The sequence below is a fragment of the Drosophila hydei genome, unplaced genomic scaffold (assembly GCF_003285905.1).
Source record: "Drosophila hydei strain 15085-1641.00,03,60 unplaced genomic scaffold, DhydRS2 tig00000172-arrow-pilon, whole genome shotgun sequence".
NCBI lineage: Eukaryota > Metazoa > Arthropoda > Insecta > Diptera > Drosophilidae > Drosophila > Drosophila hydei.
Genome location: NW_022045682.1, coordinates 555,042 through 570,479, shown reverse-complemented (window position 1 = coordinate 570,479; position 15,438 = coordinate 555,042). Strand labels below are relative to the sequence as shown.

At 40.8% G+C, this 15,438-nt stretch overlaps 4 protein-coding genes across 9 annotated transcripts in view; 3 read left to right on the top strand and 1 right to left on the bottom strand.

Moving 5' to 3' along the window:
- The first annotated feature begins 117 nt into the window (after positions 1 to 117).
- Positions 118 to 956, top strand: LOC111596128 (deoxyuridine 5'-triphosphate nucleotidohydrolase). The gene has a single exon (XM_023310199.2). It carries the CDS (start codon positions 239 to 241, stop codon positions 803 to 805), a length of 567 nt encoding a protein of 188 aa, XP_023165967.1. The 5' UTR covers positions 118 to 238; the 3' UTR covers positions 806 to 956.
- A 2,178-nt stretch (positions 957 to 3,134) lies between these two features.
- The window catches only part of LOC111596136 (homeobox protein 5), a 68,187-nt gene continuing 55,883 nt past the window's right edge, over positions 3,135 to 15,438 (bottom strand). For 3 of the 4 annotated variants that reach the window (XM_023310212.2, XM_023310214.2, XM_023310215.2), the window contains one exon: positions 3,136 to 3,634. In XM_023310212.2, the coding sequence (XP_023165980.2) occupies positions 3,188 to 3,634 (447 nt within the window). In that variant the 3' untranslated portion in view covers positions 3,136 to 3,187. Of the gene's footprint in view, positions 3,635 to 15,438 lie in introns of all 4 variants that reach the window. The other variant, XM_023310213.2, reaches the window with a different exon arrangement.
- LOC111596138 (accessory gland protein Acp32CD) lies at positions 4,826 to 5,770 on the top strand. The gene is made up of 2 exons (XM_023310221.1): positions 4,826 to 5,597; positions 5,675 to 5,770. Exon 1 carries the CDS (start codon positions 4,847 to 4,849, stop codon positions 5,585 to 5,587), a length of 741 nt encoding a protein of 246 aa, XP_023165989.1. The 5' UTR covers positions 4,826 to 4,846; the 3' UTR covers positions 5,588 to 5,597; positions 5,675 to 5,770.
- LOC111596137 (spore wall protein 2) lies at positions 6,346 to 8,874 on the top strand. Of its 3 annotated transcripts, none has more exons than XM_030223416.1 (3): positions 6,346 to 6,585; positions 6,725 to 8,382; positions 8,445 to 8,874. In XM_030223416.1, exons 1-3 carry the CDS (start codon positions 6,394 to 6,396, stop codon positions 8,782 to 8,784), a joined length of 2,190 nt encoding a protein of 729 aa, XP_030079276.1. In that variant the 5' UTR covers positions 6,346 to 6,393; the 3' UTR covers positions 8,785 to 8,874. The 3 variants fall into 3 exon arrangements, with proteins under 3 accessions (XP_030079276.1, XP_030079275.1, XP_030079277.1); XM_030223415.1 differs by having other exon boundaries at positions 6,346 to 6,661; positions 6,729 to 8,382; XM_030223417.1 differs by having other exon boundaries at positions 6,520 to 6,661.

Here is a 15,438-nt window from a genome sequence, read left to right as displayed (position 1 = left end):
TTTGGAAAAATTGAATTTGTATTTTGAATTCGTTTAATTTTATTTTGAGCATTATAACGTTTAAATACGCAACTTAACGAGTGATTGTAGCCCTGATTTCAATGTTTTCTGCGCTAATCAGCACTGTTAAAGCTGTGAGTTGTTTGTCGTCCATTTTGAGGAAATATTCCCGCGTTTTTATTACTTGAAGCTTACATAGCTGCGCGTCGTGTTAATTCAGTTATAAAGTAATTTATAGATGTCCTCGCCAAACGCTCAAGTTGATATACAAGCAGCTAAGAAAATGAAAATCGACAATAAATGCGTTTTGCGTTTCGCTAAGCTTACAGAGCACGCCGTGGCGCCCCAGCGTGGATCAGAACGAGCTGCCGGCTTTGATTTATGCAGCGCTTATGATGTGGTGGTACCAGCGCGTGGCAAGGCAGTGGTCAAAACAGATCTGCAGGTGCAGGTGCCAGAAGGCTCTTATGGTCGTGTGGCACCTCGCTCCGGCCTGGCCGTAAAGAACTTCATCGATGTAGGCGCCGGTGTTGTCGACGAGGATTATCGAGGCAATCTTGGTGTTGTCCTCTTCAATCATTCGGACACAAACTTCGAGGTAAAGCACGGTGATCGTATTGCCCAGTTTATTTGCGAACGCATATTCTATCCGGAATTGGAGGAATTGGACAAATTGGAAGATACCAAACGTGGAGAGGCAGGATTTGGTTCCACTGGCGTCAAGGAACTACCATCAGCCAAGCAGAAGAATGGCAGCGAGAAGGCGCCACTGGGCGAAAACGAAGCCAAGCCCATTGCCACATAGAGGAAACGTGATAAGCCAGCCAGCCAGATAGATTTACCATAAGATTCATATGCATTGTATTACAAACTAACATTAAAGTATCTAAGTCTAATGATTGTTCATTGAAATCCATCAAAAATATCTTTAAATAAAGCTCAATACTTTCTATATAAATAAAAGATTGTGAAAAATCGGATTGATTTCTGTTAAGTATCATAACATGTACGTTTATATTCTTTATATACCACATTCCTCAAATATTAAGCCTTACTTTGTAGGGGCTGCTGATTAGGCACAGACAAGACCTATGCAAATGTTATTCATGAGAATTACCTAAACTTATCATCAAAGGATATTGATATATGATATATATCTTTAATATTATGAACATTTATTTTGTATATAAATTGGAATATTGTAGTGAAATGTATAGGACTAAGCACTTGAATCGTTGAGATATACTAAGAATGTCAGACTTTATATCATCTTTTATTTCAGACATATTTCTCATTCTATATTCAATTCAGTTGTGAGTCTATAGCAACTATAACATATATTTATAAATATAAATATATCAACTGATCAATTACCTCAAAATATAAAAATGATTTAGTAACCCGCAAAGAAATATGTTTTGAAAAATGTATACCATAATACAATATTATTTTTTATTATATCATAGTACAATCAAAATAATTTATATACCATAGTATTGCCATAGAAGTCATATAGAAAAATACGAACTGTAAAAGCTGTATGTTCAGCTGAATTCATGAGCCTGCTTCATAGCTACCTATAACTAAGCAGCAGTAGAGCGCTTAACCATTTCAAGTGGAAACTATATATAAGACTAATTATACAGTTAGTTAAATGATGTTATATGCAAGTGCGAATATGCTGGCTCTATTCGCCGTTGCGGTTGGGTCAAGCAGCAGGGGCGAGCAATGCCCTGTGCCAGTTTGACGAGAGGCAGCGAGTTATGACCGACTGCAGACACAGTTGGTGTGCGTGCCACGAGTGCATTCGAGGTGCATATGCGGATTTCTTGCAGCGATTAAATTCAATGACTCCAATTCGTAATTAGACGTTGAAGTGAGGCTCGAATTGCAGTTAAAGCTGAAGCCAAAGCCGCAGCTAGAGCTCTCCAACTGCGTGCTTTTAATTGGTTGGGCAGTGCATCCTTGGTTGGCTTTTGGCGCAACGGTTACGCTTGACCCCCAAGCTGGAGGTCAGAGTAAGGGAGAGCGATAGAGAGAGAGAGAGAGAGGGATATAGAAAACGTTTGTTTTGCTTTGTATTTTTTGTTGTTTATAATTTATTTGCCGTGTGAAAAATAGCTAAGTATTTGTTTAAATATACAATATATACTCAAATATATATAAATATATATTTAGATATATGAATTTAATAAAAATAAATCAATTGTTTGTTTGTCTAAATGTAAACATAAATTTTAAGTAGACCGACGCCTAGTCAGTTGCCTATATATCAATCTATATATATCCATTTATAAGATGTAGCTAATGTAATATAATTAAATAAACAATATATACAATGCGTTTGTTGTTGTTTTTTTGTTGTTGTCTTCAAGTCTTGGAGCTCTTAAATTAATGCTGAATTTTGAATTCCAATGTGCAATGGCCGCAAAAATTAAAACAAAAGAAGAAAAAAAATAATGTAAACAACAAATATTTTGGGGCTTGTTTTAACAAATATTTAGAATATTATAATATTATATATAAAATAAATAGCCTTTTCTTTGCTAAAAATGGTTTAAGGAAATTGGGAAATTTTTAAATTGAAATTTCATTTAGTTTAAGTTCTCTGCTGAATGTTTTTAAATATTATAATAATAATTACTGACTAGCAGTTAATGAAGAAATTAAAAATAAAAATAAACTTAAATTTATAAATAAAAAATAATTGAAATAAATTAGAAATATAAGAAATGTTGTGCAACATTAAGTACATTGAAAATTGTTTAATAAAAAAACTCATTTAAATTGACTAAATTGCTTAATTGAATACATTAAAAAGTTATTGTTTACAATAATATTATTTATTATATTTAATTCATTTTTTACTTTTCTCTTTCTCTCATATGCAAATGGAAGACTTTTGCGATTCTTGCTGTTTGCAGTTGTCTTAAAAAGTTTTCAACTTTAGCTAGGCCTAATTCAAATTGTTATTAATATATAATATTTAATTTTAATATTAATTGTGTGTTTGTTTTTGTTTTTCTCTGTTTTCATTTGAAAGCTCATTTGGTACAACATTTGCAGTTGAAATGCAATTTATGTTAGCATTTATATATATATATATATATATTTTTGATATTTATATATATTTTAATTTATTTTTAATTTAATTCTGCTTTTAATTTCGATTTGTGACAGAAGGAAACTAGCTGGCAGCATCAATGTTGCTGTCGGCGGCATCAAAGCTGCAGCGCAACTTTGTTGCCGCAACAATGTTGCTGGTGCTAGGTCCATTGCAGCTAACGGGCATGCTGTTGCTGCTGCTGCTGCTGTTGCTGCTACTGTTGGACAAACTGCTGCAACTAGTTACAACATTTGTTGTTGTAGCTATTGCAGTTGTTGTTGCTCCTGTTGTTGTTGTTGCTGTTGCTCCTGTTGCTCCCGTTGCTGCTGCTGCCCCGCCCGTTTGCAATGCCAGCATTTGTTGCGCCAGCGCAACGCACGCAACACACGGACAGGGCCCGCCCAATTTCTTCGCCAATATGGAGCGCAGCTTCAGCGCTGGACCCAGCTTCATGCCCAGCGAGCTAACCAAATGTTCTTCGGTTAGCAGCGGCAAGCCCGTGCCATCAATGCTCTGCTCACGAAAGTGCTGCAAGCAGAAACAGACAAAGAGAGAGAGAGAGGAAGGAAGGAATTAGTTGCTAGCTTATAAAATTTATGCATGCAACATGCAGGGCGTGCGCATGTGTGTGTGTGTGATTAATGCGCTGCTTTTAAAATTGTTAATGAAAAACGATTTTTAGCTGCTGCTGCTGTTGCCCCCGGTGGAGATCGAGCGCAGTAGCATTTTCATATTTGCAGCGCACGACGCCAACAGCGATTGAAAGTGGGCAGCAAAGTTGCAAGTTGCAAGTTGCAAGTTTGCTGCTTGCCCCTCCACATGAGATTTCTATTATAGATTGGCCCTGATTGAATTCCATGGCCGTGGCCGCAACCTGTTTGCCACACAGCTGCCACAGAGCTGCCGGCTGCCAAATGAACTGCCACTGTGCAACAAGCGAAACAACAACGACTGCCCCTGTCCCTTCCGCTGCTGCTGCTGTTGCTTCTGCCCTCCATATACTGAAACAAATATGTGCAACGTGCCCTACCAAAGTTCACAATCAAATCTCATTTAACTTCTCAGACTTTATATCAATTATAAATTACTTTATAAACTGATCGAGCAGAGAAGACTTCGATGGGGCTCAGTCAAATGGGTTTAAATATATTCCGGATTTGGGTTTTTATTCTTCTTCTCCCATTATACTCAGAACCCATTGAAAATGTGAGAGCTCAGAGTAAAATAAGTAAGAAAAGAGGCAGGAGAAGGCGTGGCAGACAACATAAAGTATAGATGTATCCTTTATCAGGACGATCAGCTGATTCGATCTAGCTATCTTTGTCTGTTCGCCTGTTCGTCCATCCGACGAACAAGTACAGGTATCTCCAAGTCGGTCTCTCCTGACTAAAGCCTTTAAAATATTCAAAAGTTTTCTTTAGGGCCGAGTCTTCAATAAAAAACGTTTCTTGCTAACATTCAGATAAGAGTAGAGGTTTTTGAGACCAACCTCTTCATAAAGTAATAACATTAATAATAATAACATTTTTGTTATGTGTGCAAAGTGCAAATAGCATTGATTTTTGTGCAGTGTATCGTTTTATGGGGCCAATGTTTCACGGTGGTTTCGAGTTGGCGCTGTGGAGGACCCAGATCGAAATCGATTGGCGGCCAGGCAATGCGATTCGATGCACTGAACGGCCGTCATCTATATATAAGAGAGAAAACTGGGCGGCTGCTGTTTAGAGTCTGTTTAGGATCATGAGGACCCGGCTGAGCATACGCATACTGGCCCTTGGCCTGCTGCTCTGGCAACTGCAGGCCACCGCAGTGCGGGCCCAGAAGTACTACATGAACTTTGCGTTCAACAACAACAATCCGAACGGCGGGCTCGGTGACGAGACGAGCGAAGATCAAACGGATGACCCGTCGGATGGCGTCAGTGGTGATCACGACGGCTCTGGCGCTGATCATAACGGCGGTAGTGACAGTGGGGACAACGATCACAATAGTAGCAGCGGTGCTGGTGGTGGATCTGGTAGTGGATCTGATGATGGGTCTAGCGGTGGATCTGGCAGTGGATCTGACAGTGGATCTGGCGGTGGATCCAGTGCGAGTGGCGGCGGTAGGCCTGGTTCTGACAGCGGAACTAAAGCTGACGTTACAGCGGAACCATTTTTCATGGATAATGATGACGATGACAGCGATAGCCATGACATGGTGGATCGTCGCACCAAAATGAAGGAGGCGGAAGCTAATGGCAACAGACCGGAAAACGATCACAGCCATCACAGCAGCTACGAGATCAGTATCGACGATAGCTTCGGCGGGCGATATGTCCGCTCCATATACGAGAGCTCCGAGAGTCATGGCCATTCCGGCAGCAATCCGGACTCGGGACCACGTCAAACTAAGCAAGGTGAAAGCTCTGACGCGTCAGAATATTCGGGAAAGTTGTATAATGAAGACGACTATGAGGAAGACAACACGGATGAGAGCTAACTTGTCTAGGGTAATCACTCTGCCTCCCTCTTCAGGCCCCTCTCTATTGCAACGTTCCTCTACTGCTAACATTTCTCTCTCATGCAGATCCTCTAACGGGAATCCACAGCCCAATGACTTTACAATTAATGAATTTTTGCCCAATAAAAATTGTCTTAATTAATAAAGGATATGTGTTAAAATCGTTGTGTTTCCCATACAGATTTCAATCAAGACTAATTCAAGCTCCAATTGTTTGCTTGCCTAGGCCAATATAATTTTTGGCAGTCTAACTCTGCTTTATGTTGGCTGATTACAGAAAGTAAAATAAGTTTATATCCTACTCGTGTACAGTTCAACTACAAGTTGAGTAGGGTTTAGTACCCGAGGCTTTACATATGTTCTAGCACTGCAAGGAAGTATTAAATTGTAACTGACAATATTAGTGCACGTCAATTAAAGTAAAGGGTATCAAGAAGGGAACATTCTCTTCTCTGGCAAGCCTGCAGCTATTAATTGATTGCCCTTTGGCTATCAGTTCTCATATGTTCGGTCGCAGTTTCTTATTAACTTCAACTGTGCATTGGCGTCGTTCGATTACTGGGCTTCGGATATCCCCGCATGAGTTCTAGTTGATCATGTCTATTAAGGTTCGATTGCCATGCAATGCAAATCGAATAAAGTTTTATGGGTCATAAATGACGGAGTGATATCATAATCAGCGCAGTGTTAAACGCATTGGTTGCAGTCGGGAACCGAGTCTATAAAGAGAACCCCCGGCTGAGGCGTGTCCATCAGTGTTCCCTTGGTGGTCATCAGTAGTAGTAATGCTGCTCTGTTACCTGTGGACAGTTATGTTGCCCCTGGCGGTGCTTGGTCAAACGTACTATATTAATTTTGTATTCAACAACTTTCGGAATCCACAACAGCCCAATGGCAACGATGAGAGCGGCACAGTTGAAATAGGCTCATCAGATAACCAGCAAAGAATCGCTAAGCAGGCGCAGACCGCTCCGAGGGTAAGTACAGAAGATGAGATACCTGATCCAAAAGAAAATGGTTCTGATCCTGAAAACAGCAACGAAGTTGCCGAAGGTAAACAATGATTTACCTATGCCTTCACATAATTCACATATAAAAGTTTTGCCTATTCCCAAGGAAGAAACTGGGACAACCAAAACAACCATCATAACTAATGGAGCCTGCAAAGATGAAAAATGCAGTAATAAAAAAGGCAGTATTGAAACGGGATGCAATGAAGCAGGCAATAGTGAAACGGGCTGTAATGGAAAAGGCAGTGATGGAACATGCGATAATGAAACTGGCAATGGTGAAACGGGCTGTGATGGAACATGCGATAATGAAACAGGCAATGGTGAAACAGGATGTGATGGAACAGGTGGTGATGGAACAGGTGATGATGGAACAGGCAGTGATGGAACAGATAGTGATGGAACAGGAGATGATGGAACAGGTGATAATGGAACAGGTAGTGATGGAACTGGTGGAGATGAAACAGGTGACGATGGAACAGCCAGTAATGAAATAGGTGGTGATGGAACAAGTGATGATGGAACAGGTGGTAATGGAACAGGCAATGATGGAACAGGTGATGATGGAACAGGTGATAATGGAACAGGTAGTGATGGAACTGGTGGAGATGAAACAGGTGATGATGGAACAGCCAGTAATGAAACAGGTGGTGATGGAACAGGCAATGATGGAACAGGTGATAATGGAACAGGTAGTGATGGAACTGGTGGAGATGAAACAGGTGATGATGGAACAGCCAGTAATGAAACGGGTGGAGATGAAACAGGTGATGATGGAACAGCCAGTAATGAATCATTCGGTGATGGAACAGACAGTAATGAAGCAGATGGTAATGGAACAAGTGATGATGGAACCGGTGGTAATGGAACAGGCAGTGATGGAACAGGTGGTGATGGAACGGGTAGTGATGGAACAGGCATTGACGGGACAGGTGATAATGGAACAGGTGGAGATGGAACAGGTGATGATGGAACAGGAGCGGATGGAACAGGCAGTAATGGAACAGGTGATGATGGAACAGGAGCGGATGGAACAGGCAGTAATGGAACAGGTGATGATGGAACAGGTGGTGATGGAACGGGCAGTGATGGAACAGGTGGTGATGGAACAAGTGATGATGGAACAGGTGGTGATGGAACAGGTGATAATGGCAATGCAACGGGTGGTGATAATACGACATCAACCATTCCGACGCCGACAACCGCTGATTGGTTAAAGCCAACGCCGCATCCACCCAAATTTTTCGATTATCCGGAAGCCGAATGTAAGGAGGATATGCAATTACATGAGGTCTTTGGCATTACACTAGCTCGGGATCGCGGGCTACCAGTCAAAATTTTGTGTGAGTTCCACAATAGCTGGGGCGGTCCTTGGCTGCTAATGAATCGAATGGAGCTGCCAACTCGCCTGCACTTTAGGCATTGGATATTTGGCTATCTCACGGAAGACTACAAAGATTTGAATATTAATTTTTTATCCTTGGCTCACATAATAAACACAATGCGCCTGGCTATGCTAATAATTGGCCAGAATAACAACAAACAGCCGGTCTATAATCTATACGATGACGTTGTTATATCAGGCTTCAATGACCTCTTCATGCTGCGCAAGGCTCATCTTGTCGAGGCGAACACCTCGGATTTGCTGTACTTTTCAGTGGGTGAGGTGATTGTACTGGATTCGGGCAGAAATCGTTCGTGCCCCTTTCGAGTGTTGGGCGGATGGTGGGGTGCCAAGATAGAAAGCTCATCGAACGCCCCTTGGTAAGGCTAAACCTCTTTTAACAATATTATTATTTTCCCACACCAATTTTTAATTTCTACAGTGTTTTTCCTGTGGACCGTGATGTAAAGCAACCCGGTTATGTGGCCATATTTATCAAGCCTAATCCTTTTAAGGTCAACAATACTGCTTTTTATCAGACAGAAATTACCACACGCCGTCCTTGGGCCGCTACAGTAGACTTGGAGTTGATGCAACAAGCAAACAACAATATATCCGTTTATGAGAAACTTAAGCTGGCAAAGTTCCTTTTGAATAAGAAGCTAGTTAAAGAAGAGTCCGAGCGACGTGCAAGGATATACGAGTCGAAGCTATTCGGACAGCCGACTGGTATGCAACTGAGAACCTTGACGACCACAGATCCACATATGACAAAAACGTAACAGCCCTCACACATTAAACTTCCATGATTAGATTAAGATTGGAAAACTGCTAAAAAAAAAAACTGACTTCTCGTGGGCAAAACTTTAAGTTTCAAGACTCAATAGTTTATTATTTTTAATTAATTAATTTAAGTGATCTAAGCCTAAGATTAATTTAAGTGTATTAACAACAAATACAACTATGAATTTTGCTTTCAGTTTCGAAATAGTTTTTGGAGAGGTAAAGACCGCTTGATACTCGTTATCGATCGAAAACCAGGTGCAAAATCAATATTTTCTGACTTATCATGACCCAATTCATTCATAAAACACTACTATTTTGTACATCATTTAGTTTAATCGTTAATAGGGGATTTTCATATGCCAGAAAAACAAATCAAGTTCTTAAAAAACGATGCAATCTTATGGAATTCGAAATAATTCTCAGTAGGCATTATATCAGCATTTCCGAGTATAACAAATTTATCTGAGCTACGTAGCTAACTGAGGTAGAATTAGATAAAAGAAAACTTCAATGAATTCATACCGGAAATTGGTGGCTTTTTGTATGAGTTGGTTTGAGACTTAGCATTGAATTTGGACTCTTGACTGTCATAACAAGAACAATAACAATAATATCAAGGCATTGATTTGGTGTCTTTGTGGTTACCAACTATATTTTTTGCGTTCTAAATTTTGTTCTACCAATAATTGACAAGGCAGCACCACAGCAACAACAATAGAAGAGCAACAACAACAGCGACGACAGCAACAAATGCTGACTTTAACTAGCCGGCAAGTTAACCATAACAATACCATCGAAAACAGATTTGAATGTGCGACTTGGTCTTGACTTTGAACTCCAATTCAAATTCCGACTTCGACAACAATTCCAACTCGAACTCAAGCTACAATTCCAATTGCCATGTGTGCAGTTGCAGTTGCAGTTGCAGTTGGCAGTCCAGCTTAGCTGCACGCAATGTAATTGGACTCTTTCTCTGGCAACGAGGGCAATTTACAAACCAACAAAAAATATGGAAATATGCAAATCATTTTGGAGCATCAAACAAAAGGCCAACGAAATGCAACTGTGCGGCATGTTGTTAGCGTTAGAAATGAGACGGACTCGACTAATAGATACCCTGGAAGCAGTTGATACAGCTAAAAAAGACCCCAGTTGGAACAAGATTTGACTTTTAAGCTCTGCTTCACAGTTTTGCTTGAATTTGAAAACTATCAATATGACAGTAATTTTATAATATAAATAAATAAATATGTCAATTTAATGTTGCCAGAGCGCTGAAGTGGGAGCCTCCTCAACAACCCTCACTGCTATTTCATCTAAAGAGCCCACAAATTAAATAATTAAAAACAATTTTAAATATATTTTATATTTCCAAGCTTTTAATAGCGCACTAAATATCGTATATAAATTTGATATCAAATAGTTTGGCTGACAGATAAACCAGTAAATATGTCTGAAATGCTAATTTTGTTGTGACTGGCAAAATAAAAACCAAATATCGACGATTAGTGTGTTTTATAATAAATTAAAACGTTTACCATTTGAAAGTTTTCAACAAATGACTGAACAAAAAAGAATGGATGAGGGTAAAAAATACTACACAATAGATAAATGAGTTGGAATTCCTCAAATTTCGATTAGGTTTATGACACTGGTTTTTATAGTCCAAGCTAATCCCTAAGCCTCGACTTTGCATTAGATTAATACGCTGCCTACAACTTTTCAATCCAGTCAAGTTTATAGTTCAAGTTTTGACACTGAAACAGCAACAGAAATCACTTTGATGAAAAAGCTTGTGAACTCTTGATTGGATTCGGTTGTTAAAGAAGTCGTAAAAAATATTTGTCGGTATTCCTCAAAATTTATGAGATTTCAAGTTTTTCTTTTTATTTTTCTGTTTTTTTTTTGTTTTTTCTTTGATTTTGTAAAAATAGTTTTTTGGCGCACTTTATAGATCGATAAAGAACGCATTTTAGCCAAATAAAGACATTTTGTTGCTCAATATTTACATAGAACTGGCCACTTTGGGAGCTCATAAAAAGCAACTTTTGTTTTAATTTTCAGTCTCTAAAAAGCCCATCAAAATACCAAGAAGAAAGAATATCTAAAATATATATATAATATACATATATATGAATGAATGTATGAATGAATAGCCTGTCCGTGCGCAAGTCAAAAGTCGAGTTCAGATCCTGCTCATGCGTCAAATTGAAACGTGCCGCTTTGCCATTGGGGGACCCTTTTCATACGAGCCAGCCGCAAAGGAGGCAGCCGAAGTCAAGTCGGGTGGGTATATGCGACTGCATAATGCTCGCTTAAGATATATTGGATTGTCGATTTTATTGACAGCTAAGCTTTGATTTGATCTTAAAATAAGTTCTTTATGAGCTTTGCAGCAGCTACCAAAAGTCAAGTTAGACGAGCATAGGCGACTGCATAATGCTCGCTTGCAGCCCAAAAGAGATTGGCTTGCAAGTTCTATTGAGAGTTAAGCTTTGGTTTGATCTGGTTTTTGATCTTTTTCAGTCGAGCTTCAGTTTATGGAATGCTAATATACTTTTGTTTCAATTACTTAGCGAGCATAATAAAACACTAAAATATACACAAGGGCGCACTAATAAGCGGCTACAAAAGTGCTTCTGGCTGCTTCTGGTCATCGATTGCTGTCTCGCTCTCTCCCATTCTATCTCTGTTGCTCTGCGGCAAGTGTTGTTGTTGCTGTCGAAATACATTTTAATTTGAGCGGGGCAACACACACACGCACACTCTCGCACACTATCAAAAATGAATTTCAAGCTGCAGTCCGGGCTCAATTGTATTTCTGCGCTCAATTTAGTTGTACGGATTTTGACCTGCTTAACCTTAAAGCCAGAGCCACAGCAACAACTTTAAATGTACCACCAACAGCAGCAGCAGCGGCGGCGGCAGCAGCAGCAGCAGCAACATCAACAACAAGGGGCACAAGCGAAGACAACAATTTGAATTCTAAATTGAACAGCTTTTTGTGCTACCTATGCCCGGGAGCAGTCCAGCAGTCGAGGAACGTGGGCCGACCTGCTGCCAAGACAGAGGCCTGTTGCTGTTGTTGTTGCTGTTGCTGTTGCTGCTGTGGCAATTGCGCCCAACTACCTACTCATTGTAATTCTTCATGTCTGGCCAAAAGCGACTCGACTGCGGCTTCGAGTTCGACCTGATTGCCGTCAGCAGCAGCGGCAGCAACAGCCAGCCAAAGGTTGTTGATGGGCCACGGCAACTGTTGCTGTTGCTGTAGCTGCTGCTGCTGTCCAGTTGTTTGTTGGCTCGATCTGCCCACCTAAAAAGTTGACTTGTTTGGCTACACTCCACTTGTGACTTTGGCTTTGATTTTGGGTAGCTACCAAGTACGAGTATTTAATGATTTTGTATTTTTTTGCCTTTGCTGTTGCTGCTGCTGCTGCTGCTGTTGGTCTTGCTGACTGGGTGAGTGGCTGACTGGCTGACTGGCTGACCGGAGCAACCAACAATTACGCTTAATGCCAAACATCCTCTGCTGCGGTGGCTGTGGTTTGATCTTGTTACGCATTCAGGCAATACTAGGTGGGCTTCCACTAACCCCACCTACCTTTCCCGCCAACTCACACACTCGCACACACATACACAGGCCACGTTGCAAGAATAGCAACAACAGCAATTGCTTGGGCACGTGCACTAGCCGAAAGGTGTTGGAAATTGCTTGAACTGTGGAATTTAGACCAAGCTTAGTTTCGGCTCTTGATTGATTCTAACAATCAGGCAACGCTTCGCGCTGCCTTAAACAAAAAGCTCGCTTATTCTATTAGATAGTTTAGTAAATTACACAAAACGCCGCCTCAAAGGCCCATCAAATTTTACTACTGCCTGGCCGAGTGTCTGAGCCAGCGTCGGCGTCGGATTCGGGATTTCTGTCTGGGTTTTTTGGTAATAATTAAGATTTCTTGCTCTCTTGCTTTTCACAGCTACCGCCGCGAGCATAATGAAGTCGTGCTACAGTGGTTGGCAAATAATATCGATAACTGTGCAATTTCGATTAGTATTTGTATAATATTGAATATTCTGACCAGATATTAAGTCTAATATACGTATACATATTACCGAAGCATATTTAAATTAGTAATCGATAATATATCGCTGCTATATAAGCTTCTGGTAAGCATTAATATTCCTAATTGAGCTATATAATAGAGGTATAAAATATAATTTAAATTTTCTTATATTAGTTAAATAATCAATGAGTTATTGATATACAGCATACAATTTTCGGCTTTTAGACATATATAATTAAAAATTGATATTTCAATATGCACTCGTAGCACTTGACCCACTGTGCAATCACGAGCAGCCTTATATTATATCTGGAGGTCAAAATATTAGCAAATTTGATGTGACCCAAGCGGACAGCCGCAAACAAAAGGCTGCCAACTGCAGCAACAAGCCAGAGGATGAGAGGGAAGTAACGCGGAGACCCTCGAAGAACCTCAAAGACCCTTGAAGACCCTCGACTACAGAGCGCTGTTAATTTTCTTTGGCAGCAACCCATTGGTGCTGGAGTTCGAGTCGAGTGGGGCACATAATCAGTTTATTTTACCTTTTGTTTTGTTTCTGCTCTTTTCTGATCCTAAGGAAGAGGCTAAAAGAGAAGCTGCTGCAGCAGCAGAAAGTGCCCCGGGTTACACGCCAAAGATACAATTTTAGATTATATGCCCCAACTGTGCGCATGCGCATAATAATAATGCATGCAACGAGCTGCGAGCTCCGAACTGCAGCAACGTGTTGCAGGGGCAGCTACAGCAGCCAATTGGCAAAGGCTCAGCTCAGGCCGGCTTCCTGTTTGCTTTTTCAAGGGGGGCGCAGTGGCGCACACAAAAAAAGGCGTGCAAGTGGGTATAATCATCATCAGCTTTGATAACACACCACGAGCGACGTTGCAGTCAACGTCGCCGTCGACGCTGACGCCGCTGCCGACCTGCCTGGACTTGTGGCCCGGCACTGATTTTTTTTGTTTTTTTTTCTCAAATCCGGCAACGCGGGTTCCCGAAGTCGAACTCGAACCATGATCTCTGCTGCTTGGCATTTGACTTACGGTCTCGGACTGAGCGTTCAATACCCTGTAAATTCGGGAAAGTGTTGCAAGGGGTATACTGCTTATAGAGTAGACATATTATTGAGCAGAATGGAGAGCAACTGATGTAAAATTTGTTTAGTATAAATTTGATATGTTATCGTTATCGATAGCTTAACAGCAGCATTAAATAATAATTAGTTTTAGAAACTTTGCTTTCGATATATATTAAATATAAATAACATCTAGTCTTTGAATTGATTCTCTAGCTCAGCGATAACTTATCAAAATCGATAAATATTGATTATTGATTATTATACTTCAACATTTAGATGTCTATTCTACTAAATTCATCTTACGTACAGCGAATCACACTCCAAATTATATACTAACGATAAATGTTATCGATAAATAGACTTTATTTGATGTACTCACTTTTGTGGAGTATATTATCATCGATAAATATCATTTTGGATGATTTTTCTATAGTTTCAACATTATTTTGGTTTCTAATTGACTAAAACCTATCTTCAAGACTAGCAGGTATCCAATAGTCGGTCTCTTTTCCAAGGCAATTCGTTATTGTGATTGTTTTTTGCTTCCAGTCATGGACTGCTGCTGCTGCTGCTATTGGCTGGCATCACTCTTTCCCTCACCCATCTCCCTCTGTCCCTCTTTCATATTATATTGCTGGCAGACTTGGCTTTGCTGCTGCTGCTGCTGCTGTTGCTGGCCTGTCAGTTAGATGGCAGCTCGATGCGCCGTGTGGCCACCTCTTAACCTTCGCTGCATATAACCTCTGCACCAGCATGCGGCAACTGCAACTTGCATGGCCTGCAGCAGCAGCAGCAGAAGCAGCAACAGTTGCAGTTGCAGCAACATACTCGTCGTCGATTGCAATCATTTGCTTTCGTGCTGTGATTTTTGCCCCAAAGTTCTCAAGTTCTTCAATGTAGGTGATTGTTCTAACTGCGCTCCTTGGCCATGGCCAACATCATCAAACAGACGACATCATTATCGTGCAACAATATCAAAGCGAACAAAAAAAAAACAGCAACAACAACGAGAAGGGGGCAAAAAGTAACAGCAAAAATTGCTTGTCGTTGCAATTTTTAGTAGGCGGGCTGCCAGCAGCAACCAGGACGAGGACTACGACGACGACGACGAGTTGCCAATATATTGAAATATGGCGGTAAGCGGGCAATTTAAATGTTGCTCCTCCCGCCCCTACACGGAATGTGGTTTTAAGTAATTCATGGATTAATGGCTAGCATATTGCTGCCGCTGCTCGATCTCTCAGTCAGTGACTGACGGAGAGTGAATGGTGGTCGTGTCCGTGTGGCTGACTGCTGGCTGCTGGCTGCTGCCTTGGCCGTGGCAAGAGTAGGAGTTGCATGTTTAGCACGTGCCTCACTTGCCTCTTGTTGTTGTTGGCTGTTGTTGCTGCTGTCTCGTGTGCGGTAGTTTTGTTGCTGTTGACTGAGTCTAGCTGATAATGCGTTGACCGCCAACGCCGCAACAGCAACATCAACAACAACCAAGAGCAACTCGCATAGATCGTTACGTTTATAAT